Consider the following 19467-nt stretch of genomic DNA (forward strand, 5'->3'; position numbering starts at 1 on the left):
CTGATCAGATTGTAGTAAACAATTGATGTTATCTTCCTGTAATGTTAATTAAAATATATATATTATCACATGTATATAATCATTTGCTATCTAGTGAATTCATCTGCGGTCACACTTAATAACGACAACAAACGACAACACGTTAAATACAAGGAAAAGTTAGTGAAAACACAAGATATGTTATTCAGTACATTAAAATGAATATTTCTACCAAGTTTTATGAAGATTGGTGAAAAAATGAAGGAATTAGAGCGATTTGAATATTCTGAAATCGGCTGCTGGTCAACGATAGATCCAGTGAGGTTTGCCGTGACGCTATACCGACAACACATTGTAACATCGAAAATGGCGATTTCATGTACATGTAAGCTTGGCTTACACACATGTATACACTCTGCGTCTCTTCATATTTGAAATCGTCATTACTCCGGTATTTTTACTCCAATCTTAATGAAATTTTGTACAGAGATGCATTATGGTATGACAAACAACACATCTTATGTGGTCGTTAGGTTTTTGTAATATTTTTAATGCTATGATGTGTTGTCGGTAATACTGAACATACACACACTCACGATATAAACCTGACCAGTCGCCGATCTCGTAACATTAAAACGGGTATAAAGTCTTCATTTTTATTCCAATCTTAATGAAATTTTGTATATAGATGCACTATAGTATGACAAATAACATATCTTCTGTTGTTGTTAGATTTTCAAAACATTTTCGATGTTACAATGTGTTGTTGGTATACCGTCACGGCAAACCTCTTGTCACTCGATCTATCGTTGACCAGCGGCCTATTTCAGAATATTCAAATCGCTCTAATTCATTCATTTTTGCTCCAATCTTCACAAAACTTGGTAGAAATATTCATTTTAATGTACTGAATAACATATCCTGTGTTGTCACTAACTTTTCCTTGTATTTAACGTGTTGTCATTTGTTGTCGTTTCTTGTCGTTTGTTGTCGTTATTAAGTGTGACCCTTCATCTGTGTCATATTGTTTGTAATTGTCACTAAAAGCACTAATGTAATGACAGCTAGTCTACATGTGTAATGATGTGATTGATCAATAATATACATATACCACAACAGCATAAAAAGAACATAACTGTTACAATGTAGGGTCCTGTTCATAAAACTCAAAAGTGTAAAATCGGCCTATTTTATATTTGCCTCATCTTCTCTTTTAATTACTCAGTGTTCATGTAGGCCTTGTGCAAGTTTTGTATCGTAATCATAAGGCTTGGATAGTGAAGATGCAATCATTTCGACCCTGGATCCTGACATTGTATCCCATGTGGAACATTCGTCAGTGTACTGATTTACAAAAATATTGCTGGTTGGTGTTTTTTCTCCGTGTACTCAGATTTTCCCTCGACCAATTAAACATATGACACGTCCTTAAATGAGCCTAGTGGTAAATAGGACATTAAACTAATCAAACCAATTCATAAGGTTAATGGCGGTTATTGTTATTCTCATTATTCATTACTTCTCTTCTTCTTCTCTTCTTATGTATACGGGACGCCGTCAAAGTATGACGATTATGTCACGGGGGACCTGTAGGGGTGCAAGGGTGTGAAAGGATTACATTTGGGATTTTTTTTTTTTTTTTAGTATATAGATAAAGGTGTGTGTGCAGAACTATTGTGTGAGGGCTTCAAGGGCTACGTTGGAAATAAGTGCCTTGAAGTCCTCGAGTGTAGTGCATTGTACTGCTGCTACAGGGAGGAGATTCCATTGTGTTATTGTTTGTGGGAAAAATGAATATTTGTATGTGTCCTTTGTAGCAGAGATTTGTCTGAAGCAGTGTGGATTGTAGTGTCTGGTTCTGTGGTCTACTGGTATGAGTATGGTCTGGTATTCGACGGCAACTATATTGTGTATTATTTTGTAGAAAAGTATCAATCTTGTGTGTAGCCGTCGTGTCTGTAGTGTTGGCCAGTTGAGTTGATGTATCATGTTTGTAACTGAACTGGTGTCGTGATATTTGTTGTGAACATATCTTGCTGCTCTGCGTTGTGTTTTTTCTATCTGTTGATTTGGTGTGTGTTGTGGGGATCCCATATGGAAGAGCAGTATTCCAGTTTTTACAAACTCCTGTGCAAGAGTTATAAAGCCACGTGATCATGTTTCGTTCGCTTTGAGCTAAAGGGCCAAAATATACCATTTCATGTCAATCAGTTATACAAAATCAACAGTATTTACCTATCAGGAGGAGGCATTTTCTGACGAAATGTTAGAGATCTATATATCGACGAGAAAGCTTCGTTTTTGACACTTGCAATTTTCTTTACTCGAAGAACATGCTGTAAAATCCGCATCCTTTCGACGCTTGAATATTTGGGTGCGTTCGATTACGAATAATTAAAGTCGATTAAGGGTGCAGGTACAAGTGCACTCATCAGTACAGCATATGATAAAACTAATTGAGAAAAACAAACAGGAAGGAGTTTAATGAATCAGATAATAATATTGCAATCTGTCCTTTACAACATAAATTTATCCATTTTATAGTTTTTTTGTGTGTGAATCAATCTAGTTTTTACAACTATGAAACTAAAATGCAAATGTCATTGCAAAATTGAAGGCGCAGTGTGCGACAGCAGACGAGACAGGTAGTTTGTACATCAACGGAATTAAATAACGATATACTGTATGGCATTGACTTGGCACAGTCAGTTACTCCCTTTATATCTTCAACTGATAGGAAATCCCTGAAGGCGTGATTGGTCAGTATTTTTTTCTTCTGAAAGCATTCAGTAAAATCACTATGACATAGTCCAGGGGTTAAAAAATGACAGAAATATAGTTACCCCTGGAGTATTGAGGATCAGATTTATAGTCCTTTGCCAACTTTGATTCATGATGAAGTGATCTTGACTTCATCATTATTTTATTAATAGCCTACAAAATATATATTTGTACTCATGCTTTATCAAGACATATCTTTTTTGAAAATATCATATAAGAAATATTTATCAATAAAGAAATTATATAAATAGACCTTTGAAGTGCCCTTGACCTTAATTGACAACCTTGAGTATACATATGTACTTATGAAGCATATTGGAACCAGAGATTTAGAGAGTATACATCTTAATCTCTGATGAACTGATGATAATAAATCTTACTTTTGTTATATTTGAAAATACAACAAAATGGGCCAGGATTAATTCAGACAATCAGAAGAAGTATGACATTTACTCATTCATCCCCGAAGACAAACTTGAACTTTTCTTGTTCAATCCCTGGACCAGTTCATTATGGAATCAAAGGATGAAAGAGTTAAGACAATTAATACATATCTAAGATCTCTATCATGAACAAGAGGCCCAGAGGGCCTGTATCGCGCTCACCTGTTTTTTTTTAATAATTATCACAAAGACTCTGACAATTAGAAAAATTAGCAAAATTGACTCCCAAACTTTAATTTTGAATCACAACCATAAAATGATGCTATTGATACCATACAAATATGCTATCCAATACATAGGTTCAGAGGTAAAGTAATTTATATGAAAATAGTAGCCTAATTGACCTTTTTGACCCCGCATCTATTGCCGTCTAAGGCCCCGGGGGTCAGCCCTATCATTTGTACAATTTCATATTCCAACCCTATAAGGATGCTACCATTGCATTATGAGTGTTCTTGCATGCTTAGTTGCAGAGAAGAAGTCGTTTATATGGAAATAGCTAAATTGACCCCTTTTGACCCCACCCTTTAGGCCCCTTGGGGGTCAGCCCCCATCATTTGCAAAATTTTGAATCCAAACCCTTTTAGGATGTAACCATTGCATTATAAGCGTAATCCCATGTTAAGTTGCAGAGAAGAAGTCCTTTATATGGAAATTGACCACTTTTGACCACGCCCCTCAGGCCAACGGGGGGGGGGGGGGGGGTTGAGGTTGGGGGGGGGGGGGGTCAGTCATATCATTTGCACCATTTGGAATACCTACCCTATAAGGATGCTACCATTGCATTATGGGTGCTATCCCATGCTTAGTTGCAGAGAAGAAGTCATTTATATGGAAATAGCCAAATTGACCTCTTTTGACCCCACCCTTCAGGCCCCTGGGGGGTCAGCCCCATCATTTGTACAATTTTGAATCCCCACCCTATAACGATGCTACCATTGCATTATGAGTGCTGTCTCATGCTTGGTTTCAGAGAAGAAGTCGTTTATATGGAAATAGCCAAATTGACCCCTTTTGACCCCGCCCCTCAGGCCCCCGGGGGGTCAGCCCCATCATTTGTACAATTTTTAATCCCCACCCTATAACGATACTACCATTGCATTATGAGTGCCATCTCATGCTTGGTTTCAGAGAAGAAGTCGTTTATATGGAAATAGCCAAATTGACCCCTTTTGACCCCGCCCCTCAGGCCCCCGGGGGGTCAGCCCCATCATTTGTACAATTTTGAATCCCCACCCTATAAGGATGCTACCATTGCATTATGGGTGCTATCCTATGCTTGGTTTCAGAGAAGAAGTCGTTTATATGGAAATAGCCAAATTGACCCCTTTTGACCCCGCCCCTTAGGCCCCTGGGGCGTCAGACCCATCATTTGTACAATTTTCAGTAAGTAGCCCATAAGGATGCTACCAGTCAAATTTTGTTGAAATCCGACCAGCGGTTATGGAGAAGAAGTCGATTGTTGACGGACGCCGAAAGCCGGACGCTGCGGTATCCCATAAGCTCACCTCGGTCCTTCGGACCAGGTGAGCTAAAAATACTGTGCTAGGTTCATGAGGTTAAAGTTTAGGAATTAAAGTTTGTGAAACTGGGGTTGGAGACTGATTTTCATCTTTGAAAATAAATCATAAGTATATCATAGTACAAACAGGATGGGGGATTTCTGTGATCATCCTTGTATAGAAATCGGTTGTGATATAAAAACAACAAACAAAATAATTTCAATAACAAAATATGTATTTCTCCACCTTCAAACCAACAAACTTATTTATAGCACATACCCTGAGGTAAGGTAAAAACTTCCCGTTTGTGATGGAAAAAAAAGTAAAACAAAAACTTATTGTATTGTACCATAATGGAATCTTACATGGAGGTATCAAGTGACAGGTATATCACAACCTGATTCAATGACTTTGGTAGTCAACCAGTTACCTGAGGCTTGCCGAGGATTGACGGCCAAAATCTTTCATGAGGGTAGAGATATCCCTGTCCACTTGATATACCCATTAAAGATTCCCTTTCTCCCACACTTTCACAATAATTGTTGAAAATCAGTTGTTTAGAAACATTTAGCACTATCATCACATGGACATCGCAATGCATTTAAATTAATGACGTCATAAGAAATGGCTGCCACAAAATTATCCTGATGGCATCAAGTTATTGTCTAGCGCGTGTGAAGCTGTTTTTTCTCTACCCCAGTTATAGAAAGTTATATATCTTTTCCATCGCAACCACAAGATAAGCCATTCAAGTGTGGGAGAATGGTACATGTATATCCTTGACACTCTAGGGGTTAATTATACAATTTGTACCGTATTCGACCCAATAAGCGCCCATGTCCCTATAAGCGCCCCTCCCCCTTTTCGAGGCCTCAATTTCAATTGCCCATGCATAAATAAGGACCAAAATTACATAAAACGGTATAGATCTGCAATAATTTTGAATTATTGGCACCTTTTCATTTTTTATCATTTTCAAAGCACCCTGGCACTTATTGGGTCGAATACGGTACATCTGATACACACCATCTCCAAAAAGAAAGTGTAAATGTATGTGACTGTTAACCCTGAAGTATCACGGATATGGTTGTTTATAATATCATACACTGTAAAGCACTTTGAATTCTCAAGGTCGATATCTTACACTTTGGTAAACATCTTTTCTTGTAGGTGTAAGTTCATGATACACCAATTCCTATAAATGAAAAATTCACAAATCAATTAACTTTTAATACTGTAGTGTCAATGTAATTTATCTTTCTAATTAATTTTGAGTATAATGGCTTGAGAGAAATATCATTTTCAATTGAAAGCAAAATGAAACCATCTGCAAAATTTTCCTTATACAGTAAATAATGAACACCAATAAATATATCTGGAAGGTATATATTTCACTCAGGTAAGCAAGCAAAAGTTTAATATTAGAGAAATTTCATAAAAAAACAATTTTGTTGACTGAACTACACATATTCATATATATATATGAAGTCCAATAACAACATGTAGTTTTAAAACTGACAATTTACGATCTATAGCAGACCTTTGATGTGCCATGTAGGATTTGTCATTACCTCATGGACATTTACCTTCATATTTCATTAATTTAAAATGATAATTACTCAGTATAATATGTACCCAGGTAATACAAATTTATCTATTTAAAACTATAATTCACGATTGATTATCCTTCATACTTTTTATATTTTCTTTTACATTTCGCTGTATGCATAATACATTTTATTGAAATTTACTCGGATGGAAATTACAGAAAAATAAAATAACAGTCTTGCAAGATGTCTTTGCTATCTACAGAATATCAAATACAGCTTTACTGGTTGGTTAAAAATAAAATATCTGTTGATTCATCTTTTGGGCCATAAATCAGTTTCATCACAAGTAAAGTAGTACCATATTGGTAGGATATCTCTGAATAGATAAGGCTTTGTTTCGATCACATGACAAAGCTAGCATCAATGAAATAAGAATTCAAAACCTGTGCCGCTAGAGCTATACAGATTTTAAACCTTATATTTTAATACTCAGAAACTCTAAATATGTTTTCTCATGTGTTACAGTAATGAAACATTAATTATTACTCCTTTCAATTCCAAATCATTTGAATCAATTTAAAACTGTATTCCTTACTCCAGGATCATGGAACAATTTTATGTTCAACATTATTTTTGCTTAGCCAATCAATAAGGACATAACTTTTCATTACAACATCTGTGATTGGCTATAGCTATGTGCAATAACTTTTCATTACATCGTCTGTGATTGGCTAAGTCAAATAACTTTTCATTACATCATCTGTGATTGGCAAAGTCAAAACTTAAGGCAGATTTAGACTTCACACTGTTTGATGATACCTAGGCCAGATATTCATAACCTGACCTAAATCAGCTACCATGCATACTTCAATGATTCAGAGTGCTAGAACAAACATTTTACCACCGATCAATTGCAATGACTTTCACAATTCTTCTGAGTCATGGAGAAATGTTGGCAGTACTTCACAACTCTGATGACAAATCACTAACCAGCCAGTATTAAAAAAAGATTTCTCAGAACTCTGTCTAAAATTTTGTAAAGTCTTAATCAGCTAGACTTTTTGGAAGGACAGTAATGAACGTATGATCACATCAGACAAAAGTTGATGCTTTTGGGTTGTCTCCAGTGATCTGATAAAATCACTACTAGTACACGCCTGTCAGCATTCCCCGACAGCTAAACCAGACATGGCGTTGGACATATTGGCGATATTTGTCCCAGTCTCTGTTGTATCTACATTTGTTTTCGTTGTTTCGTCAGCTGTTGTTTCGTCAGCTTTCTTCTTCATTTCTCTCGCTCCAAATATAGTACTGCCAACACGAACATTTGTACTGCCTAATTCAATCTGAAAAGATTAAAATTACAATACACATATTTTTTGGCATTCTTTTCATTATGGTTGATTTAATTAGTTACACATGAATATAATATTATTAGTTATTCATGAGAGTTATTATTTTTTATAACAATGAAATGAACATTCCCCTACTACAGTTGTATCCCTTTTTGAAATTAGAGATATAGTAACTGTAAACGACATATCAGTGCCAGTAATTACAAATTAGACACATTTTAAATTTCATTCACCCCAGGTACACTTTTTGTAAAACTGATTTGATTTTAAAGTAGAATAAAGTTCCTAGATTTCCGTTAAGAGAGTGCTTTTTTTTTTTTTTTTTTTTTTTTTTAATTTTACAACAGACTATACCACCTTCACTCAAAATCCTTGAACAATGTCTACCAAGTTCTTTATCAAAATTTGTCAAACAAATTCAAACTACAAGCAACTAATTCTATGGAGGGAAACTTAAGTACCGTAGTAACATAGAAAGCATAAACATTTTTGTACATAAATACTTTCATTTCTGAACATAAAAATTTTCCCCTCTTATCACCCCAATTAATTGGCAAGAGGATTAGAGGATTTATATCTAGATATCATGATTATAGTAAATATACATTTTGGATGATAACTTACAGCATGTTCATAGTCCCCGGACATGCCCATACTAAGCTCAAGTCGAGTAACATCAATACCAAGCTCCTTACATAGATCTTCTCGACATCGAAACAAACACTGCAAACATTACAGAAAATAGAAAAAATAAGATTAATGTACTGTCATGAAGTTGTATATCATATCAATATCAAATATGATTGTCTTATAACCTTTAAAATCCAAGTATATCATAATAAGAAATAAGTATAAAAATGATAGATAATTTCAGAAACTGTCATATTTTGACAATTGCCTATTTAGCTATTGTGGTGATTGCGCAAATTCATCTTTGTGTTTCAATTCTTTTGCACTAAAATCTGATTCCCCCAAAAGAAGTATGGTTATAGTACATGTATTTCATATACAGGTAAGTAATTTGGTGATACTGGTTCTGACCTTGTTGTTACATACATGTGTTCATTCTGAGAAAAATCCAATTATATCAAAGTGATTTATATTTCATTTAAGTTTGAAAACTGACTTCAAGTTACCTGGAAGTCTGGGTTAGGTCCTTTTGATAAATCATGGTCAAATGAACCAATTGTCATAAGTCCGGTCACTTCCAAATTTACACAGACCTCCGTCACAAATTTATATATTTCAGTGAGGTTTTTAGGATGACATCCAGCCTTATCTGAAAGGCACAAATTACATTTTACATATAATTTGTGTAAAAAAGTACAGCATTTATCTCAAAGACATATTGTTTTAATACAAAAGATTAATGTATATGCTTCATACATATGAAACACAACTGTGAATGTCCTTTATTTTGTGCTTTGCTCTCTTAATATTTTCTGAAACATAACTGTAGTATATTTACAGTAAAACCTGCTTTAAAGACCGTCTATGTATAAAGACAACCACGTTTTAAGGGTACCAAATAACCATTTATACTTATACTCTGAAAGACTACTTTCTCTTTGTCCCTTCCATGGTGGTCTTTATAGACAGGTTTGATTGAATCTTGTTTCAAATTTCTTAACTATCAAAATTTGTTTAATTTTCCTTTCTTAATATTGTATTCAGATAATACCTGTTCAATAAACTAAACTGCAGTGATTCTGTCCCTTTAGTTCACACATTTTCATTTAATAAATCATTCTCATTCTTATTCCATGTATTTCATTCTCATCTATATCAATTTTGTTATTATAACTTATAATCTTGCACTGTATACTCACTTTCCTCTTGACTTGTATTGACTTGTATCATTATCTTCAGAGGCTCTTCTTTCTTCTGCTTTTTCCATGCATTATTAAGAGACTCTGCTAGTTTGATAGAGTCCACAGTTTCTATCATGTCAAGATTGGGAATAGCTAGAAAAGAATTCAGAGAATATGTAAAAAAAAATTCTGAGAAAAATGAAATTGAAATGTTGCATGGATTAGTCTTCAAAGTAGGATAATAATGAGATAACATGCAGTGTTCCAGTTAAGATTTGAAAAGCATAAGGCACTGGGCAAACAGGACATGTTTGCATGTTCCACTGAATAGAATACTGACAATTGTTAACTATCTGGTATGCAAAACATCAATTTTATTATTATACCTTATGTTTAAAAGTGTCTGTGATTAGTTGAAACAGCACATGACAGGGAAATAAAATGTTGTATTTCCCTCAAGGGAAACATTGTATCTTCCATGAGTGCGTGCCCTATGGTGACCACACGTCTTTCCGATGGAGTTATCTCCCCTCTGATTGTGCAACAATGACGGAGGATGTGTAAAATATCTTTTTTTACTCATCGCAAGTTTAAAGTAATATGTCACCAAGAGTAGCGAATCGTGATTTTTTTGGCATAATAAACAATTTATGTCCCCGGTGGCAATGTGATTTAAAGGTTTATATAACCTCAGATGTAATATTTCCCTCAGGCAAATGCTCAGGAAATATTACACCTGGTAAATAAACCTCCAAATCACACTGTCACCAGGGCCATAAATACACAGTACACAGTAAAGTCATGTTTGTAGTAAATCAGAAACAACCGGGAAGTAATGCAGCTGAGGCCCTCTAAATACTGTCAAACTACTCCCATAACATCAGGTCGCTGGTCAGCCTATTTTTATATGATGTTATTTCCCTGACTGTACTTAGACATGATGTAATGTTCAAAAGTGCTTCATCATGCTATACCTCTAACATTGTTGGGAGTACTGTTGCACCAGAAAGTGTATGACAATTCTGATGAATTTCCAAACATTGTCAGCTTGTTTGCTACAAGAAAAGCCAATTAGGCCCCATCATGTGACAATCGTCTCCCAATTTAACACACATATGAACAACTCTTTGAAAGCTCAATGTACCTCAGTATTCTCTCTGTCTGAGAATAACAAAAAAAATCTTTCTGAATGTATTTTAAAAGATTCAATACTTACAGACAAGCTTTCCAACTTTATTTCTTTGCAGATGACCAATGAAATGCCATTTTAAGTCTGTGAGTTTTAATATCTGAAAAGGGAGATAATCATAGCTACCTAGCTGTATAAATGTTAACGATTTATCAATATACTGTAAATAAATATGGGTAGATCATTTTGGGTAGATGATTTTGCATGGTATCATTAATCAGGTTATCTATGGATTGCTAAAATAATTTCATCAAAAAAAAAAAATGCAATTTCCACTACAATCTATTTTCAATTACAAATTAAATGTATTTTGTACCAGGCATGCGTATCTTGAAAACAGGTTAGATATGAATTTTACTCACATCAGTGTTCTGTGATTTCTCCACTATTTCATGTACCTGTAACATATATAATCATATCACAAAAACAAAACAACATCACATTTCTATTTTCCAAAATAATCATTTGAAAGTTTTACTCACTCAGTGGATAAAAATGTAATTAAAATAAAACTACTGGTAATTATTTATCCTTTTTTACATGTTCATGTGTAAATAAATCTGAATTCTATGAATTAGAATAAGGCATTGTTAACATTTTTTCACTAGGTTATGAATTTCAAGATAGATAATATTGTATACCCCGATGTAAGAATGGCCAGACAGAAATACACTCAGTAGGTCTAATTAATGGTCCAATGGGCCTGTATTTGTTACAAATACTAGTAATACAGTTTAAATATTAGTCCAGATCATTAGTTTTGAGAAAATGTATTCTCAATGGTTTTTTTTTCTTTTTTCATTGCATTTAACAAGATACTTTCATGTACCATTAGCAATGCTCTGTTTTTCTTGTACAAGAAAAGAACATCATTTAACATACATGTACTTTTCAAAGCTTTTTCATCATTACTCACTAAAATCACAAATTAGAAACTTGGTATAGAGTTAGGCCTTTTTCACTACTCTGATCTTGCAATTCAGTGCAGCATATTATTGGTGCAATATCTGGCTTCATGCCAGGAGGTCTGTGACAAAACAGACTATTTTGTATGGAAGGCCGTTTCAGGATAAAATACCAAAACTACTTAAGTGTCTTTTTTTACCACTTAAGTACTTAATGACTTTTAGGTCATTATGTGTTGTGTTTAATTAAGTATTGTTTAGTTTTACTTAAGTGTAACTTTGGTTCTTGTTACTTAAGTACATTTTACATAATCGTCTAGAAAACACCCACGAACCAACTCACCCCGTGCAAAAGTAATGAGAAGCAGAAGTTGGTTGAATTGAATTGAATCGTTTCTGGGCACGCGTGAAGTTGGTTAAAACAATGAAGAACTTAAGTAGATACATTGTATGCTAAACTACTTAAGTAGAAGTTGGTTAAAACACGAAGGTAGATATGTTAAACTTCTTAGACCAAAAAACATATGTCTGTTTAGGGTTACATTTGCAAAAAAATATAGTCGATCGGTCGGGAGGATTCTTCTTTTAGTATCAGAGATCGAAATCCCGACTGTTTATTTCATAGAAAAGTGTGAAAAAATTAGGGTCGGGGGTAGGGTAGATATGTTAAACAACTTAAGTAGAAGTTGGTTAAAACAATGAAGTACTTAAGTAGAAATGTTAAACTACTTAAGTAGAAGTTGGTTAAAGCAATGAAGTACTTAAGTAGATATGTTAAACTACTTAAGTAGAAGTTGGTTAAAACAATGAAGTACTTAAGTAGATATGTTAAACTACTTAAGTAGAAGTTGGTTAAAGCAATGAAGTACTGTAGTAGATATGTTAAACTACTTAAGTAGAAGTTGGTTAAAGCAATGAAGTACTGAAGTAGATATGTTAAACTACTTAAGTAGAAGTTGGTTAAAACAATGAAGTACTTAAGTAGATATGTTAAACTACTTAAGTAGAAGTTGGTTAAAACAATGAAGTACTTAAGTAGATATGTTAAACTACTTAAGTAGAAGTTGAATAAAACAATGAAGTACTTAAGCAGATATGTTAAACTACTTAAGTAGAAGTTGGTTAAAACAATGAAGTACTTAAGTAGATATGTTAAACTACTTAAGTAGAAGTTGGTTAAAGCAATGAAGTACTGTAGTAGATATGTTAAACTACTTAAGTAGAAGTTGGTTAAAGCAATGAAGTACTGAAGTAGATATGTTAAACTACTTAAGTAGAAGTTGGTTAAAACAATGAAGTACTTAAGTAGATATGTTAAACTACTTAAGTAGAAGTTGGTTAAAACAATGAAGTACTTAAGTAGATATGTTAAACTACTTAAGTAGAAGTTGAATAAAACAATGAAGTACTTAAGTAGATATGTTAAACTACTTAAGTAAAAGTTGGTTAAACCAATGAACTACTTAAGTAGATATGTAAAACTACTTACACCCGGTCCACCCCAACTGCGAACGATGCGTGTATATAAACCCCTCTACCGCTGACTTGTATCGATGTATTGAATGAGTGTAGTTATTTATAGACTCCAGTACTGTCGCCAAATCCACAGGTAAACTGGTACTGGATGCTACGCTCGGGCCTCTCATCCAGCTTAACGAAACTGAATGGCTAGTTAGCTTAACCGATCTATATATCATCAACAATGCGTCTGTATCTACTTAAAAACAAAACAAATATTCTTCAAATTGCATAAAAATTCACTTGACTAGTATTTCTTTATTTTAGATATTTTAACAAATCTTCATATTTCTAGTAAAACTGCATATGAAACTCCTTATAGATCTAGCTATGCTCATTACGTAGGGAACCGCCATAACATGTCCCGGCTGCAGGCCGTGTGCAAAAAGTCAAAACACACGTGGGATTTATAAGACGAGTCCTAAACTGTCCTATATTTAGGATTTTCAATAAGTGGTTTGTAATATTATTACAGCAAAACTGACAAGCTAGAAGGTTAGTGGCATTTTAACCGTACTGTTATATATAATTAGCCATCAGCTTGGATCTGGTGCCGTACAGATAGTGAGTTCACTCACGATGTGATTATTGCAAGCCAACGTAAATGCTATCGGAATGCTCTTTAAAGTTTGTTAATGATCTCAAACACACTTAAAACTTATTGTGGCAAAAGTAACTAAATTATAATATTTTCAAATAGTTCTGATAACTATTCATGTGTAATATCTCCAGACATTGACATGTGTACGGATCGAATACGGCGGACTGCCAATGTTTTTGACATGTTCTGCAAGATATATTTCACTGTTTCAGTTACGGTGGCCAATAAAAGAAAACAAGCACAGTGCAATTATATTATGTTATTTCTTCTAAATACAACACTTTTTGTGCAAGTTGTCAAGCATTTATTGTGAATGTTTTGCAATGAAATTACCACCTTTATAACACTGAATTTGTGGTTCCCCGGACATCGTTTTCCCCAAATGAATGCGCAAAATATACCGATAGTAGATTTTTTCAGTATTTAAAGCCATAAGAAAAAATACATGTGCAAAGTACACTGGTGTGTAAGTAACACAAGATTTTACGGTATTTGTAACATTTACGATTGTGTTTGGTATAGCTGATGTAGCCAGAGCGCCCCGCGATTTACCTGTGGATTTGGCGACAGTACTCGAGTCTAAAAATAGCCACGTTGTGTCGGTAGAGTGTTAGCGTTTATCGCTACACGGTACAGAATTTCTCGCTGTGTTACAAATCAATCGATTGACGGTAAGGAACTTCATAATATTTATCATTCGCAGTTGGGGTGGACCGGGTGTAAGTAGACATTGGTTAAACCACTTAAGTAGAAATTGGATAAAACAATGAAGTACTTAAGTAGATATGTTAAACTTGGGACGAAATGGCAGAGAATATTTGCAATTATGTGATGTACAATATTTTTCATTATGTTGACAGGGAACATAATGGACAAAGGCAAACACATAATGAAGTTCAGCAATTATGTCATTATGTAAACTTTTTACTTAAGTGCTTAGATTCAACACTTAAGTGTGAGAAAACCTTACCATTATGTACATAATTGACATTATGTACGTATTTTAGCACTTAAGTACGAAAATTATGTACTTAAGTGTGCAAAAGAGACACTTAAGTGGACACAAAAGTTACTTAAGTTGTTAAAGTTATGTACTTAAGTAGTTTTGGTATTTTATCCTGAAACGGCCTTCCATAATTTTGCCCTTCATCCCACCATGCTACAGATGTATGAGTATTCGGTCTCCATGCCTCTTATAAACTTATTATTATACAATTACAATGTTTGTATGCTTTGGAATTAAAGCTTTTGTTCTTTTGGGCATGTGAACTTTAAAAGGACATGAACCTAAATAAACCACGTAAATTTCAGTAAAATACATATTTAAGACGTGTCCGATACCTTACTAAGTAATATATATCAGTTATTGTGCAAATGTATCAAATAAAATAATTATAATAGAAATTCCATCTTTCTGTATTTTGAACCAACCCAGTCGAATTTTGCAAAGATAGTAGTATAATAGTGTTCAACTTTAGTGACCTCCCACAATGCATTGTATATTTAAACAAAATGGTGGGTCAAAAACATGTGTGAAGCGAACACAAACGAATTCCGATAGAAAACAGTGTATGTCAAGAGTCAGTAACGTGTGCGATTGGGAAAGTAGGTAAATATAAATGGATCACTGAAATGCAAGAGACGGGAGAAACTCCCCACTTTATACTTGCGTGATGTACATATATGCAATAAGTCAGGAACCTGCGCTGCCCTGTCGAATAAAAAGTCTCGTTTGACTTTTGACTTATCAATCTTACGCTAAATATAAATTGTTTTATAACAAATATGGCTTAAACTTCATTTGTCAACCATCGTAAATAAGAAAATAATCTTAAAATGTGGAAAACTAATAATCCTTGTCATGTCAGCAAGTTTGTTGTTCATTACAACCTCGCTTTCGGCCAGCTTTCGTTTTGTGTTCCAAAAATAGAATATGACGGTCTATTTTTATCATTTTTGAGGTAGGTATTCCCCATGTTTTCCTGTCGTTTTAGATAACAAATCATTGTAATAAGATATTCAATAAACATCTAAAAACCATATCTAAGCATACAGAACAAATGATTTAAGGTTCATGTCCCTTTAATAAGAAAGAACAATTCTAAACAGCATGTATACACTACATCAACACGACTTTGATAGGATGTCATGATAACTTACATAGTTTTCCCCAAAGTATCGCTGCCCACATTCATATGCACTAATAATTGCCTCAGCTGGTTTCGTCTTTGTTACTGCAACAAGTCTTGGTTTGACAGGTGGTAAAGTCTATAATACAAAGCAATTAATTTACAATCAAATGATAATGAAAATAAATACCTGAAGCTACAGGGAACAAAATCATTACAAAACAGCAAAAAGGCCCAGAGGGCCTGAATCTTCACTGTTAACATAGTTTACGCAGAGAATCTAGCATTTGGTCGGTATTATAACATCCTCTTAGGACACTGATATACATTTTCGTATATTATTATTGTTTTTAAGAAACTTGTTTAAAAGGTAGTGGGCCTTTAATATAACTGTTTTACTGTATGATATAAGCAAAATCAGCGTACACATCAAAAATTGAATGATGAATCTTGTATATCAGCAGATTGAAATATTTTTATCATATAAGATAATTTCCAGAGATTTTTTTTGAAAAATCTATCGTTGCATTTTATGATACTGGCATTCATTCATCCTCATGTTCTGATGAAAAAGATATAAAATCCAAATTTTCCATTCGAAATACACCACATATCTTGTTGTTTATGAGCCGACTAAGCACTTTTTGCACATGGTCAATTTTGCACAGGATCTGCATGCTCAAAGCGCACCTGTAGCCTGAATCTTCATCAGGTAGCTATATAGATGCTTATCTGCTAACAACACAACGCCATATTGGGTTGGCTCGCTAAAGTTTTGTTATTGGGGAATAGTGACAATGGATAACAAATAATTGCAACATGGAATTTTAAAAAGTCGCCTGAAAATGGGCAAGTAGGTAAACATTTATATTCATATCACCAAGTTACATGTTTCTTCATCCATGCTTTCATACTGCATGAGAAAATGTGACAAGACCTCACCTGTTTGTTTACATTTGTACAATTTATATATGTAGCCACACTTAGTGGTGCTACCGAACCTGTAGGTTATACAGATATATATTTATCCTACAACTGCCGCGCATACTGATTGATAACTACTGCCGGATAAATTTGCAAACTTAAATGTTCGCAAATAAAATGCGAATAATGACAAGCAAAATAACCTGTAAGTCTTGGTGATAAGCCGAAAACTGTACCATATGTAAGAGAGAGAACTGTATCGGGGCCCATCTCTCTCCCACATATTGTACAGTTTTCGACTTATCTCTAACTTAAAACATATAGCAAGTCTTTGTGTTAATACTGTACACTTTTTTTCTATTATAAGACAGTTGTTTTGCCTTCGTCTATGAGTTCAGGTAACTCTGCCAATATGCATTCAACCATGAAAAATCCAATATAGACAATAGCAACATAGAATTACCTTTGCATGTATTATATGTGATGGACCTCAATCCTGTGCTGGAAAATAAACTTAACTTACTCATCAGTTTCTCATAAGTCCAACATCATTGGAAAGCCAAAAAAGGCTTGTAGAGATATATGGTTATATTTACAATAATAGTAAAATATTTAAAGTGATTGCTTAAATTCGTCCTAGGTTTGTTTATAATATACGTATAAAAAGTTGATGGTAAAAATTTTGTAGCATTGTTTTTCCAGTGCTTGTTCAATCTATTTTTGAAAATGTTCAGGTTCACAGCATTGACCACATTAACAGGGAGAGAATTTCAAGACTCCACTATCTTGTTATTGAAAACATTTCTTGCTGTATTGTGACGAAAGGGTTTTTTGTTGTGACCTCTTGTACCTGTGTGTCTCATTGAAGTACACATGTTCTCACTGGTGACAATGTTGATTTTGTCGATTATCTTAAAGGTCTCCACCATATCAGCCCTCAGTCTTCTATACTCGAGTGTTGGGATACCCAAGGTCTTTAATCGGTCAGGATAGGAGAGATCTTTAAGGTTAACAAGTCTTTTTGTACCTCTTCGTTGAACGTTTTCTATGGTTTTTATATCTTTCTTTTTTTTCCAGGGAGACCAAACGACAGAACAGTATTCAAAATGAGGTCTAACCAGAGTCTTATACAGTGTTTTAAAGGTTTGGTTGCCAAGATATGTGAATGTTCTAAAATTTATACCCATTATTTGGTTTCCCTTTGGTCACAGCTAGGGCCTCGTTACTAATGATGATATATATAAGATAGGTCACATCTATTTACATGTGATGTGTGTTAATAGACGTGACCTATCTTATAAGAGCGCAGCTCTCTGCGCGGCCGAAGGCCGTGTAGAGCGAAGCTCTACTAACCATAACATGTGTGTGAGCATATAGATTCCAATACATTCCAGTACCCCTTGGACTTTGAAATTGTGTCCCGCGGGAAAAGTCTCGCGCCTCCATGTAGGCAGCCATGTTTTAATTCTCGTTATCAGCACGACGAGATTTAAAATTTCTGTACTAGACTAAATGTGTTATCAGTAAACACTTTAAAATTACCGTAAGTAGTTTTAATTTAGACATATACAACGCAAAATATGTACTGGTCCAATATATACTGTGTATGTTCTCAAGCGCACGGCACCGTTATAATTAGCAGTGACGTCACAAAAACTGAAGCCAAAAATGACGGCACAGATTCGCGCGTATTTGATATCATGGCATGTTGCCAAGTTTTCTCTGCATCTGATAAAAACCAGATTGAAGTATATATTGAACTATTCCATTTGGATTATTTTGAATTCTTTCTAACTATCGATAGTATGTTCATGTCAGTGAAATATTTTATTGTTAATCTTGTAGAAAAATATAAACAACATAAAGTTATCATGTTATAATCTTTTACATGTAGCTGCGCTCTTCTGAGGCTTTGCCTTAAATTCATATTATCATCATTAAGAACGAGGCCCCGTGCTTTGGTGCAGCTTTATTGACTTACGTAACACTAAAAACAAATACCAAATTGTTCTGTTAATGGCTAGTTTTACAATGATACCTCGGATCTTTTCGACGTGGCAGTTTCTATCTTGCATAAAACTGACTTTAAAGCCGTTGAAATGTTTTGCTGTTGCGATGACGATGAAAATGCCATTTTTGTCAACGGTGAGAGTTTTGACATTTTCTCTCTTTTCCACTCTTCATAGTCAATGAGACGCTTAGCATCAAATTAGATCGTACTCATTCAGATGTTTTTGCAGTATAAAATCAGGAAAACTTTTCCGGATCAATTTTAAATGTACGGCCTTGAAGATTACCACAGGGACATGCTTTGTCTTAATACAGAACTTGTACGTAATAGTTTAATTACGTACAAACAAATTATATAACATTTGACGCATACTATTGGCATTATATTACTTTTATCGTTTTTTAATTTAATCTAGACTCCTAAAACGTAAATATGCTCAACCGCTGACAAATGGTATTTTGTATCTCTGAATGTATACTTCAAAGAAAATGATTTGATTAGCATTTAGTTCATGAAGAATGGATAAGAACATGTTGAAATTAAAGTGTACACGGAATGGTTCGGTATATAAGGCTTGATAACTGCATCATTGGATAAAATTTAGAATGGAGAAAGTACGAGTTTTTACAGTATAGACGTATATAAATCCTTGCACGGATTTCTCATTGGGACACATTTGCATATGATATGTGGAATAATTGCAAGGATTTAAAATGTACAATCAGAGATTTAAATATAATTAAATTTGATTTAAATCTCTGGTAACGTA

General features: G+C 34.2%; 1 protein-coding gene across 1 annotated transcript; it reads right to left on the reverse strand.

The window, feature by feature from the left end:
- Positions 1-4922: 4922 nt before the first annotated feature.
- Positions 4923-18889, reverse strand: LOC138335012 (pyridoxal phosphate homeostasis protein-like). Its single transcript, XM_069283903.1, has 8 exons — positions 18726-18889; positions 15795-15902; positions 10973-11008; positions 10638-10710; positions 9440-9574; positions 8747-8889; positions 8235-8333; positions 4923-7601 (listed from the first exon to the last, which is right to left on the reverse strand). Exons 1-8 carry the CDS (start codon positions 18846-18848, stop codon positions 7416-7418), a joined length of 903 nt encoding a protein of 300 aa, XP_069140004.1. The 5' UTR covers positions 18849-18889; the 3' UTR covers positions 4923-7415.
- Between the last annotated feature and the right edge of the window lie 578 nt (positions 18890-19467).

This window comes from Argopecten irradians, chromosome 11, assembly GCF_041381155.1.
Source record: "Argopecten irradians isolate NY chromosome 11, Ai_NY, whole genome shotgun sequence".
Taxonomy (NCBI): domain Eukaryota; kingdom Metazoa; phylum Mollusca; class Bivalvia; order Pectinida; family Pectinidae; genus Argopecten; species Argopecten irradians.